The 12,906-nt window shown below is 39.6% G+C and overlaps 1 protein-coding gene and 1 long non-coding RNA gene across 2 annotated transcripts in view; both read left to right on the top strand.

Moving 5' to 3' along the window:
* rbm26 (RNA binding motif protein 26) overlaps positions 1-8,673 on the top strand; it is a 10,959-nt gene extending 2,286 nt beyond the window's left edge. The window contains exons 6-22 of the mRNA XM_071488922.1: positions 26-304; positions 410-652; positions 1,850-1,990; positions 2,105-2,245; positions 2,508-2,616; positions 2,750-2,906; positions 3,168-3,359; positions 4,250-4,348; positions 4,448-4,516; positions 4,620-4,718; positions 4,851-4,925; positions 5,409-5,576; positions 5,912-6,016; positions 6,207-6,410; positions 7,122-7,208; positions 7,381-7,494; positions 7,954-8,673. Of these exons, the coding sequence (XP_071345023.1) occupies positions 26-304; positions 410-652; positions 1,850-1,990; positions 2,105-2,245; positions 2,508-2,616; positions 2,750-2,906; positions 3,168-3,359; positions 4,250-4,348; positions 4,448-4,516; positions 4,620-4,718; positions 4,851-4,925; positions 5,409-5,576; positions 5,912-6,016; positions 6,207-6,410; positions 7,122-7,208; positions 7,381-7,494; positions 7,954-8,043 (2,372 nt within the window). The 3' untranslated portion in view covers positions 8,044-8,673. The remainder of the gene's footprint in view (positions 1-25; positions 305-409; positions 653-1,849; positions 1,991-2,104; positions 2,246-2,507; positions 2,617-2,749; positions 2,907-3,167; positions 3,360-4,249; positions 4,349-4,447; positions 4,517-4,619; positions 4,719-4,850; positions 4,926-5,408; positions 5,577-5,911; positions 6,017-6,206; positions 6,411-7,121; positions 7,209-7,380; positions 7,495-7,953) is intronic.
* A 30-nt stretch (positions 8,674-8,703) lies between these two features.
* On the top strand, positions 8,704-9,167 carry LOC139627806 (uncharacterized). The gene is made up of 2 exons (XR_011692631.1): positions 8,704-8,835; positions 8,992-9,167. It is a non-coding gene; the product is annotated as an uncharacterized lncRNA (long non-coding RNA).
* The last annotated feature ends 3,739 nt before the right edge of the window (positions 9,168-12,906 follow it).

Consider the following 12,906-nt stretch of genomic DNA (forward strand, 5'->3'; position numbering starts at 1 on the left):
TTCAAACATGACTGTCTGTTCTCAGAACGAGATTCTGGAAAATTAAAGTATGATCATGATCGAGTGGACAGGTCAGAGAGTGGTGAAAGCTACACCGCAGCAGCCCTGGTTTCCACCGCAACCACTTCGCACTTCCCAGTGCCAACGCTGAGCAGCACCATTACAGTTATCGCCCCCACACATCATCATAGCAACAACACAACTGAGAGTTGGTCTGACTTCCGTCCAGAGCACCCTGTGGATCGTGGTCCTTTTAGCAGGGGACCACCCCCTCAGCAGAGGAAGCGATGCCGTGACTACGATGGTAAGAAAAGCTGACTGAACCATTTTCCATCAAGTCTGCACACTGGGTTTTTTCTTGAGTGTTCTGTGTGTTTGATGGTGTACATGTGTTTGCTGTCTTTTCCAGAAAAGGGCTTCTGCATGCGAGGGGATATGTGTCCTTTCGACCATGGAAGTGACCCAGTTGTAGTGGAAGATGTCAATTTGCCCAGTATGCTGCCCTTCCAACCCCCGCCAATCCCAGGTGTGGACGCACCACCACCACCAGGGCTCCCACCGCCACCACCTCTCATGAACCCCCCACCAGTGAACCTGCGCCCACCTGTGCCCCCACCTGGTGCCCTCCCACCCAGCCTTCCACCTGTTGCAGGTAGGAATTGATTTTTTTTGATGACACACAGGTTCTGTAAGAACAAAACCTTTAACTCTATATGCACTTTTCAGAACATGGGTGCTTTTCAGTAAAAGAATTTAACATGTTTTTCACTAATGAAATTGGATAATCTAATGTCAACCAAGATGAAAATTTAGTGTGGAGGACAACAAATGCACACAGGGGCACACTAGGGCTTTTAAGCCTCAATTAATGGATTTAATCATTTAGTATCTATAATGTTCATCATTACTTCCTAAAGCCCACAGTGGCATTTTCAATTTGCTTTTTTTTCCAGACAGCCCAATATCCAAACATATTTAATTTACCATCACATAAATCAGAGAAAAGTAGAAAATCCTCACAAATGAGGATCTGAAACTTGGTTTTTGACATTTTTGCAGGAAAAAGGATGTAAACTATGACTTGAGGATCAAAATGGTTGAAAATTAAGTTTCTTTCAGTTGACTAATCATTACAGCTCTAAATGCACAGCCTCCATTGATGCTCTGAGAATATCCAGTAGATGCTGATTAACTGACTTGAGAAACTTTAAGTTACTATGTGGGCATAACAATTCAGAAATTAGCTTGTGGTCTTCACTGTTTCGTACCTGATTGGTACTAACTTAAAGTTAAAACATGTTTTAGATTTTTAGATAATTAAACAATTATACTACCATGAGATTAAATATGACTGTATGTCACTCTGACCATGTCATGGTCCACCTGATTCCCACATACAGGCAGAAACTAAAACTGTGTAAACCTGTTGTTTACAAGAACCTCCAAGAACCTCCAATTGCATCAATCACCAAAACAAATTCCTTGTATGTGGAAACATACTTGGCAATAAAACTGATTCTGATTCTGATTCTGATGACAGCTCCTGGAGTACAGAACATGTATAGAATCTGTAGCATTTGGAATGCTAGGCAACAGCTTGGGTCTTAACCTACAGAACATGTTTATGTTTGAAACAGTGAAATTGTCTATACAACAAAAGACAACCTGAAAGATTTAACTTAAAAAAAACACAAAAAACACAGTATCTTTGAAACAGAAGGCAAGAAGAGGAGCTAACCTGTTAAAATAATAGACTGTTCAGCACAGGTCAGACAAAATTGATTACAACATTAATTTGACCACTTCTCATTTTGCCTGATTTTTTAATTTATTTATATGTTTTACACAGGTCCCCCTCCTCCGCTTCCTCCGCTCCAACCATCAGGCATGGATGCACCTCCCAATTCCATTACCAGCTCTGTTCCCACTATTGTCACGTCTGGGATGCGCTCCTCACTTCCCCAGGCCTCAGCACCACTCTTCACCTCTGGTAATGGTTGTCTGTCTTTTGAAGTTACAAATTACATTTTGTAGTTACTAATAACTGTTACTGTAACCTGCGTTGCTGTTCTGTGAGTTAAAATGTCCTTTCTCTGCTGATCAGACAACTATGAGTCAGATGTGTACAATCCTGAGGCTCCCAGCATCACCAATACCTCCAGGCCTATCTACCGCCACCGGGTCAATGCCCAGAGACCCAATCTGATTGGACTCACAATGGGGGAGGTGGACCTGCCACATAGAGGTATTGTTTACATGAACTGAACCGTGTGATCTTTCAATAGATTGTCTTAAAACATGCATGCACTTTCCTACTATTAGCATGCTTTAGACTTTGGCCCGTGGAGCAGTCTGTTGCTGCTTCACAAACAAGGAGAATACCAGTACTCAGTACAAGCTGCTGTATTTGTGTTTCAACTGTCTATTTAATGTCTTGCCTTAGAGTTGTGATTTCCTTTTTGAGCTGTAGTCTCAAAACTGACCTGTCAATGTTTGTCCCTCATCAGACAAGATTCCCAACAACAGTATGCGGATCGTTATGGAGTCCGATTCAAGGAAGAGACCAGGTGTCTCCCATGATGGAGGCCTCCCCTCCAAGAAACCTTGGTTTGACAAGTAAGACATCCTTTTACTTTTTATGAAAATTAATCATTTGATCACTTTAAACCTGCTGGTTGAGCAAATGTGACAGAGGTCTGTTTAATGCCATCATCATTTAATTGTCTAATAATTTCTCTTCTCTCCTCAGGCCCAACTTTAACAAACCCAACCACCAGGGCTACCACAAAAGAGCCCCATTCTCTCCTAACACCAAGCTGCTGGTTCGGCAAATTCCCCCGGAGCTCAACAACATCAGCAAACTCAATGAACATTTCAGCAAGTTTGGCACTATCGTCAACCTGCAGGTCAGTCCCTGTGTGGTCCTACAGAAATGAAACCAGCTTTGTGCACCACTGTCTCACTGTAACGTTTTTGGCCGGGCCCAGCACTGTAATCGCATATAAATGTTACTGACTGACTGATCGACTTAGCAGAATACTACGTGGCTGAATTAGGGTTCAGATAAAGAGCTGAAACCAGCTGACACTAGGCAGATTACAAGTTGCCTACGATGCGGCCCAGATATATACAAGGTTTTGACCCAGTCTTGCTATTTCTTCTTACAGGTGGCCTACCAAAATGACCCAGAGGGGGCTTTGATCCAATTTGCCTCTCCAGATGAGGCCAAGCGGGCTATGCAAAGCACAGAGGCTGTTCTCAACAACCGCTTCATCAGGGTGCACTGGTTCCGCGATGATGGGAGTGATGGCCAGGGCCAGTCTCACTCACAGCAGCAGCCTCAGCCACAGCCAGCCATGGTAAAAGTTGATTTTAAAACTTCTTTCATAGCGTGTTGTGACATGCTTTGTCTTACCTCAAGTAAAACAAGTTGACACTGTGTGCATGGGAAGAATTTAGAGTAAATATCTTGCAGTAAGACACACTTGTTAATGAACAAATTGATTCTGTGTGATTCTAAAAAACAAGTTAAATTGCATTTGATTGTTTTTTTTATTTTTACAAGAAAAATAGAATTTTGAGACTAAATCAGTAGTTAGAACAAAAGTCTTGCCCAGAAAGGCTTTAACAGTTTTTGCCGTGAACCTTGCATTTTTAGGAAGGTTTTGTAGTTTGCTAGCGTATTATACTTATGCTAATGAATAATTGGCCAAATGTAAATAACATAATACACTATCATGTAGGTATATGTAGTGCAGCACTAGTAAAGATCTGTAGACTTGCTTCAAAATGAGAGGCTTCTTGTCAGGCTTTGTGGTAACATAACGGTCTAGCAGCATAATTCCATGCATGCACTGCTTGCTTTGTTGCTGATCTGTCACTGTTGCTGTGTGAAATATGACACCCTCCTCAAGGGTGTTTTTGATCAACTGGGCATGGCTCACCACAGCATTGTTCTCCCTTGGCTCTCGCATTTTATCACTTGGAAAAACCTGTTGCATTAATGGCAGCGCTGCCTCCACTTACAGTTGTAGTACTGAGAGCCTCTCTCTCTTAATGTTGTTGTGAGTCATTCTAGGAGACAAAGGAAGTCAATAAATAAAGTAGATGGCACAGATGCACCTAAAACTTCACTACAGCAATAAATCTCATGATGATTAAGCATCAGAACTGTTGTCTGAAAGTGTTAAAAGTGTTAAAAATGCACTCCATTAGTCTTGATATAATGTGATGAACACATGTTCAACAGCCCCCAGCCACGTCTCTGAAGCAGTCTGTCAAAGATCGCCTTGGACCAATGCTCCCTGCAAACTCTGAGCCCTCCCAAGATTCCAGCGTGGCCGCTCAGGTGTGTGGGTGTGATGGGTTTTTTTTTTTTTTTGCATATACTTGTAAAAATCCACAGACGGTGTCTATAAACATAATGTGTTTCTCCCCATTGGTGCAGAATCCTTCTAAAGTGTCAGTGAAGGACCGTTTGGGATTTTCTTCCAAACCTGCAGCTCCTGTCGAAAAAGTAAGTGTTTGTTGTCTTATCAGACTGACAAATTTTCTTTTGGAATTTCTGTCCGTCTGTTTCAAATTGGGTAAATGTTATGCGTTATAACTCCCCCTTTCAGGTGTTTTCTACATCCGTGGGCCTCACAAAGACTGTATACAATCCTGCTGCACTGAAGGCAGCCCAGAAAACCTCAGAGGAAGCCCTGAAGAAGAAACAGGTGAGAGGAGAAATGGAAGGAGTGGTGGGAAAGGGGGAGAGGAGAGGTTCAAAAGTATGGCCACAATGGAATAATGAAATTGGGAAGCAAGCAATTAGTATTCTCATACTAAGAACATCATTTCTTTCACAGGAAGCCCTGAGACTACAGCAGGATGTAAGGAAGAAGAAGCAGGAAATATTGGAGAAGCACATTGAGACACAGAAGGTAAAATCATCTGGAAGAGAGGTTTTAATACACTTCTCAAATACTCAAGCGTCCCTATCACCTGTCAGCATTTATATTCTGTAACCTCTCTCTATACAAAAGTTAAATGTCAGCGTGTGAGCTGGTCTGACTCACCACTCCAGCAAGATGAGGCAACATAGTCCTTCCGACTGTCAGCTCTCAGTTCCCAGACTGATTTGTATGTGTAGATTTATCAGCAGTGTTTGAAAGCTGTATGTGGGAACTGTGACTCATGGACTATCATCATTCATCACAGTGAAACAGATGAAAGATCATGTGTCAACACGCTTTGTTTTGTCCTTTTAAAGCGACATGATACAATGCTGTTCAGAGTGAAATTATTTAATCAATTTGAAGTCTTGCCATGCGACCTGTGGGCATTCGGTGTGTGCCTCAGGTACTATTTTGGAAACATTTCGTACAAAAGTTAAACTTGGAATTCTCTTGTTTTTCTGCTCCTAGCTCCTGATATCCAAACTTGAGAAGAACAAAGCGATGAAGGCAGAGGATAAAGCCAAGATCATGGAAACTTTGGGCATGTTAACTAAGAGCATCACCAAACTTCAAGAGGAGATAAAGGGAATCTCAAGCAGCAACAACCTGCTACGCACCGCTAAGAGCAAGGCCCAGGTAGTGTTTGTGCCCAGCTGCCATCATCCACAGACACCCACACACAAAATCCTGCTGATCAAAACCTGATAGATTATGATATTCTTTTGGTTTTGATTGAGTTTTGCTTTTCAGCTGGCTTTGGGTAGGAAACTGGATGTACCTCAAATAAACATAGCATATGCTTCCTTGCTCTGCTTTGTAGATTTTATTTGTATTTAACCAACTTTTTTACACTATTTTTTCCTTTGAGTGTTTGTTCATCTAAAAGTACCAAGTCAGAGGCAAACTCAGCTTGTCCAGTTGCCTTGTCTTTCAATGTTGTCTTTCCTGATGTGAGTTAATAATATGTCCAGGCACAGAAGGAACTGCTGGATGCAGAGCTGGACCTGTACAAGAAGACTCAGGCTGGAGAGGACACTGCTTTGTTGAAGATCAAATACACCCAGCTGCAAATTGAGGTATTGGCTTGACCTTGAAAGACAAAAATGTCCCTCAAGCTTGAAATCAAGTGCTAAAATGCTACTTAAACAGCTGCCACTTGATGGCACTTCTGCTCTTGTAACTTCAAATGGGAGTTTCATCTCCACAATTGTGTTTCAAGATATCAGATATTTGTGCTGTTTGACTTCCCTGTTTTTTTTGTTTTAGGCAGCTAAAAGGGGCCTCCTGTCACCAGGACGAGGCCGGGGTGTTCCCACTCGGGGCCGTGGTGCTCTCAGGGCCCGGGGGAGGGGCTCCAGAGGACGGGGAAGAGGTGTGCCACTACATGCAGTCGTGGACCATCGACCACGGGCACTGGAGATTTCTGGATTCACTGACACAGACCGTGTAGACTTGCTGCCACATTTTGCTGTAAGTCAGCCTAAAACTACTGAGAACAGGAGATTTAATTTCATATCCAGAGTTGAACCAGTGCAACCTACAGAGGAGCCTGTGTTAAAGGACACTGTCAGATCAACCCCATTGCGAGGGTGGACATTTAATGCTTGCTGCTCAGTCAGTACATGATAACTCATACTTTCAGCTGTTCTCTCATGTTACTTTGGATTAAGGCTGTGTGTGGTGTGGTTCTACAGGAAAAAAAGAAAAATACTGAACCAAACATCTATACATCCTAAAAATTACACACATCACATTTCTTTTTACTATATCTGTCATATACTTCAAAGTGAGGACACAAACAAGGATCAGTTTAAATTGTATAGAATTAATCTTGTTGTATATTTACTTAGTTAATGACTTTTTATGATTCCCTGTAACAATAAGATCAATAGTGGTCTATGAAAGTAAAACTAGCAACAGAAAAAAAGGCATTTATAAGATATAATAATTAAACCAATCATGTAATCTCAATTTAAATGCAACAATGAGAATGAGCGCTGCAATTTTAAAAGTAACTTGTAGAAACAAATCCGCTATTCCACACTAACAGTCACTTAAGGTTTGTTCAGAAAGACCTCACTAGGTACTTACAATGACAGAAAAAAATTATTTTCAATAGTTGCACAGGATGGGGCGTGTCTGTAAAGTGACCAAAATATTTCGTGTTCATGATTTTTTAAGCAATTTGGAGAGATTGAAGATTGCCAGATTGATGAAAACAACCTGTCTGCTGTCATCACTTACAAGTCACGAGCGGAGGCCGAACAGGTGATGCATTTCTTGATTTTCCTGATATTCAAACTGTAAAATATACTTGCCACTCTAGTTCTGTAGAGTATTGTGTTTGGCAGAGCACAGAGAGCTGCAGTTGAGTCTGTTACTGTCACGACACCTGACACACCTGTTTTCCCCTCCTGCTCTCTGTGTCGTCCACCTGTAGGCGGCTTTCCATGGAGTGAGATTCAACAACCAGACTTTACGCCTGGCATGGCATAAACCTGTCACAACTCTCAGTACTGTGGATGCTGATGAGGCAGAACCAGAGGAGGATGAGGTTTGTTGGATTTTCTCTTTACATATGCATATATTTTTTTTTCTTTATAGTAGCCAGATCTTATTTCTAGTAGATTGATCTTATTTCTTCCAGTGCTTCATGAGGAAGTATTTACTTTAGTGGGAGTGTTGTCTGCTCAGATATCTTATCAGTAGAGCTTATTTATGATGTTTCTTGTTGCTGTTACATTCAGAGAACACAAGAGGGAGCCATTATACATTACATCAAGGATTGTCCTAATGTGGCTTTTCTGTGGCCAGTTGTATTTCATTAGGCATTTGGTCTGCAGCATGATACTCTCAAGCTGAGAATTTAGTCCCCTTTGAGACCTTTTAAATACACAGTGCATGTGGAGTGCTGATGGTGCTCAAAGTAAAAGGTCTTTCCACTTGAAATTGCCTTTCGTTCAATGTAGAGAGCACTAATCTTGTTTTTTCTTTTTTTTTCCCCTCACATCAGTACCCGGAAGAGTCGCTGAGTGACGATGCGCTGCTGCAGGATGATGATGAGGAAGAGGATGACAACGAGCCTCGCTCCTGGCGCAGATGAAGATCGGTCAGATGCTCCTCCTTGGATGCACTGGTGTGAAAGACGAGCAACAATCCAGCAACTTCATAAGATTTCAATGCCTGTTTATAAATCAACAAGTCACATTTCACTTTGGCTTGAAGTTTATTTTTTCCCCTCACAAATATGTAACTGGCAAAAGAACCATGTGTGAGTTTGATTGATTTTAATGTGTGTACCAGAGGCAACAATGGTGAATTTTTTTAATGCTCTTAATGTAGAAATAGTTCAGTTGTTTTTTTTTTTTTGGTTTTTTTTTTGGTTCACAAAACACAAATAGTTTGTCTGCCCATGTGACAGCTGATCACTTAAAGACACTTTTGTTGAAATCTCAGTTTAAGAAAACAAAACCTGTGTTGTAATTAAACAGAATGACAGACTGTAGCTTTTGCAGAATAGTATTAGGTTGAACTGGTTAAAATGCTCCTGTGTAAATATTTTATGTCTTGGTTTAAAGGATTTGTATGAAAGCTTGGCTTCTCAGTTCTTGGCTTTACTTTGGATTGTACAAAAAAATAAAGAATTGAAATGGTCTGAAAATATCCTGCCAAAAACAAAACAGAAAAAAAACAAAAAAAAAAAAAAGAAAATGTGGCAGTGAAAAAAGAAAACTCCTAAACGAGCTGAAAAAAGACCATTTCAAAAAACAAAAAAAAACTTCCTCTTCCCCTAAAGAGCAAATATTCCTACAAAATTCCTTTTTTAAAATTTTCTTTATTTTTTTATTTTATTTTGGATCGGTAAGGTAACAAACATATAGCACTGACTGCCAAGGTAAGAACATGACACCTCATTATATTTTTGCAAACTGTAAAAGAGTTCAAATTATTGGCTTGCCTAACAAAATTATGTATTTGTATGCCTTGACAGTAGTATACATGCTCTAAAAACAATACAACAATAACATTATTTGTGTTCTTTTTGTTGCAGGAACTGTCTGCAGTGTCCAGCTACAAGTCATCTTTCTCTAAAAGGCTCCAATATTTTAGAATGTAATCTTGTACTGACTCAATCTTTATTTGGTGTGAGACTAAATGCTGTTGTATTAAAAATAGTATTTTTTTTTTTTAAGCTTAACTGTAGATTAAAGTTTTTATCATTTTACATATTGTGTGTGATACTTGTCTGCCGCAGGTTACTTTTGTTACTGAACATTATTTAATACAACTACACAAAGTTGAATTGTGTCAGTCTTTGAGAGTCTGGCATACTGCACCATGCCACAATGAAGGGAGCTGTGTTGGGCAATTACATTATATTAAAGCCCCTTTATTTTACTTAAACATTAAATACTGGTGCTAATGTCACATTAGGAACTCCACAGGTCTGCTTCATTAGGGCTGTTTCAGTGTGGTTTGATCACATTTAATTGACATTAGCTTGATGACAAGTGTTTCTGATAACTGTGGGCAAAGACTTTAAAAGTACAGGGATACACTTAACATCACCTTTTCCAGGCTTATCTTGTGAAATCAACAAAAGTGTTATAACTTTGGCTGAAAATAGTGTTCATGCCAGCAGTGTCAATGCATATGATGTGTTTTTTGTGCAGATTTAATTGATTTCCTAAAAGCTGAGTACTACAGAAGTGCCTAAAAACAAAACCAATATGGATGTCGAACGTCGATAGTTAAACCCAAATTAATTATAGTAAATTGCCAGTGCACAGTATTTCAATGCTCTCACAACTAACTTTGTAATCACAATACCAGGGCCTCCAAACTACAGCAGTTAAATGGAGTTCAGCCATCATTCATTTCCACATGTACTTTTCCTACTGTGACACGTCAAAATGTTTTTTTTGTTTGTTTGTTTATTTATTTATTTTTATGTGTGTGTAAAAGGCATGTCTCTGAATTATGAGTTGTCACTACCTGCCTGCCTAACATGGGTTAATACTCAATACATCACCCTTTGCTGTCTTCAAACCATAAGTGAATATGAGACTTGGTGTTTAGGTAAAAGGGGTTTTGCTTTGTGAAAGGAGTTGGTACACACCTGCAGAGAGGCTCTCCCCAGTACAGGTCCCACAATCTCTCAGCTTCGAGTGAGAGAGAACAAATAACCCAATCAGTGTCCGCCCCTTCAGTGTTCCCGGGCCACCCCCGGTGCCTGTCAGGCTTGCAGAGATAATTGTGAGAAATCAGATTTGCTCTTGTAGAATATCTGCTGTTTTTCATTTAAGCTCTTTTCCCCTCCGCCACCACCAAAAATACCTTCCCTCATCCCTCCGTCTCTCAGCCTGAGAGTGTTAAATGCCCCCTCCTGTCGTCTCATTTACCTACTGTGGTGCCGCCAAACTCACACAAGCATTATTTGTGCTCAAACAAGCTGTTGCAGTTTTACTTGCATGCTTCTGTATTTGTGTCACGAACCCGTAGCTTCAATTTGTCATGAGATCGGTTTGATTGACACAAATGCGCACATTTCCTGACAATTGTTTAGTTGCACTTTGTAGAATGGCTACACAAATAAATGTGTTACAGAAAATTTAGCGCTGTGCCCCTTGTTGTTTACAGCCACTTCAGTGGTGATGTGACCAGCATGCAGGAATGTCTGAGAGCTCAGCCTGCTCCCCCTTTGTGCCTCAGTGGCCAGAGGACGTTTATATGCTCTGTGTGAGCTAAGAAAATACAGGCTAACAAGTTTACAGCATCTGTGTCATCCATTATATAAATCTTTACTTTCTGATTTGTGTCAAGGAGATAAATGGCATGAAATTTTGGAATGAGTGGCAACAGTGTTGCTTTTTTTTTTTTTTTCCTTTTGTGTCTGGACAAGGCGTGTGTACATGTGCTCAGATTCTCACATTTGTTTGCCTGGAGATTTGCTGTCTTAGTGAAAATGATTGTATTTCTTTTTGAAGCCCTCGGGGACCTCAAGAAGTCGGTCATATGGATATGCAGCAACTAGGAAATGCATAACATTATGCACTTATAATGTATTTATTCAGATTCATTTGAATATTATTGCTGCATTTTCACAACACAAAAACATTGCATGCATGCCAATTAATACCAATTACCACTTAACCAATTTTGTAGAATAATGCATACAAAATTCATCCTAATAGACTGATAAAGTGCTAACATAATGATTTGGTCACTTATGTCACGTATCCATTTCAGCCGAAAATATAAGGAAGGTGTTTCTGATCTCAAATCAACAGTGACCCCTCCCAACACAGTGCTCTATGCTTTCACACGCCTTGCCCCCATCGCTACAATGCCAGTTCTTTGTAAAACCATTAATATTTTATGTGATCATGGGCCCTCATAAGCAAATTTCAGTCCCTGGCAAGTTGACCAAAAGCATGATTAATTTAGTATTTATAACCCGACAACCCTTTAAACAACACAGGGCCCCTGGCCACAAAGCAAGGCACAGTTTGAAACAAAACTAGCAGCCTCTAAATCATAATCAGCATAGTCATTCAGGATCATTTGAGTTTGGGGACACATTTTTTTCCCTGTAACACCAGCTGCAGTTTTGGTGTGCAATCAGCGCCTGTGTGAGGAAGGTAGTCAGTTTTAAAGCTTCACCAGTAAAATTTTATGTTACATAAAAGAAAGCCTTGTTATTACTCAGCTGCAAGACAAAAACACTCTTATTTCCTCTAAAAAAAAAATCTTTCCATCATCCTCAGTTTGTTGGGTGTTACTGCTGTGTAAGACTTAACAGAGCCCCTTAACCTTGTCTGCTGACCACAGATTTCAGGTAACCTTGCTAGCAGGGAAATGCCTTTAATAAATCAAGACATAGTGCTGCAACTACAGAGCTGCAGCTATTCTGTTTACAACTGAAAACATGGCAACATGGGGAGCTGGTACATCCTGAATTTTCCCTTTTTATTCTCAGTCTCTGAAAGAACAGTTTTTTTAATTTTTATTTTTGCATGTAAGGAAAGGAGAGAAAATATTTTAATGCCACTATAATATCCTGATTTACTACATATCCTAATTTATGATCTAGAAAAAATAAGAATGACAATTCCACTTATAATAATCATTTTCCCCACATTGATCTCACCAGATAATGTGTCAGCAATGTCAAAAGTCACGAGCACAACACTAAATCCAGTTGTAGAAGCAATATTTAGATCCTTTAAGTAACTAAAAGCACCTGTGCAATATAAACTTACATCATTACATGTACAAGTTCTGTATAATTATTACAGTTATTATTTTCAGCAAAATATGTTTTAGGTTTCAAAAGTAGAAATACTCATGAAGTGTACTGGCCCCTTTTCAGAGTGTTTATTATTACATATTATATACTATTATATAATATCAATATTTTATCCTTACTCTTTAATGATGTAGGCCAGGAAATAGGGCCGCAGAAGAGTCATGAATTCCGGTGGAGATGTTACTCCATGCTCATTACTTTATTTGTATTATTATTTATTCTTTATTATTAGGCTTGTGACTGTCCTTGGGCCTGTACTTGTTGCTGATTTGTCAGTTTTCTAATGTTTCTTCTGTGAACTGGGACTCTCTAGCCATCTCTCAATACTGCTATTTATGTTACTCTAAAAAATCGGGTCACAAAATTATATAATGTTGTATTATTATGCTGTAGCTGGTTAATGTGGATTTATTTTTTAAATAACTTAATACAGTCTACATTGGGTAGCTTAATCTGTAACATCGCAACATATTTTATAAGATCACCATATGCTGTATAACTAAGTGCATATGGCTGCCACATAAATGTGATGGAGAATAAGTAGAAAGTAGCAAAGAATTATAATACTCAGCTAAAATACAAGTACCTCAAATTTATATCTACAGTAAAGTATTTAGCAGCTAAAGAACCAGATATTTCCTTCAAGAGTTGGTGGAG

Source organism: Trachinotus anak, unplaced genomic scaffold, assembly GCF_046630095.1.
Source record: "Trachinotus anak isolate AG129_WGS33_773 ecotype Australia unplaced genomic scaffold, CSIRO_AGI_Tana_v1 ptg000011l, whole genome shotgun sequence".
Lineage (NCBI taxonomy): Eukaryota > Metazoa > Chordata > Actinopteri > Carangiformes > Carangidae > Trachinotus > Trachinotus anak.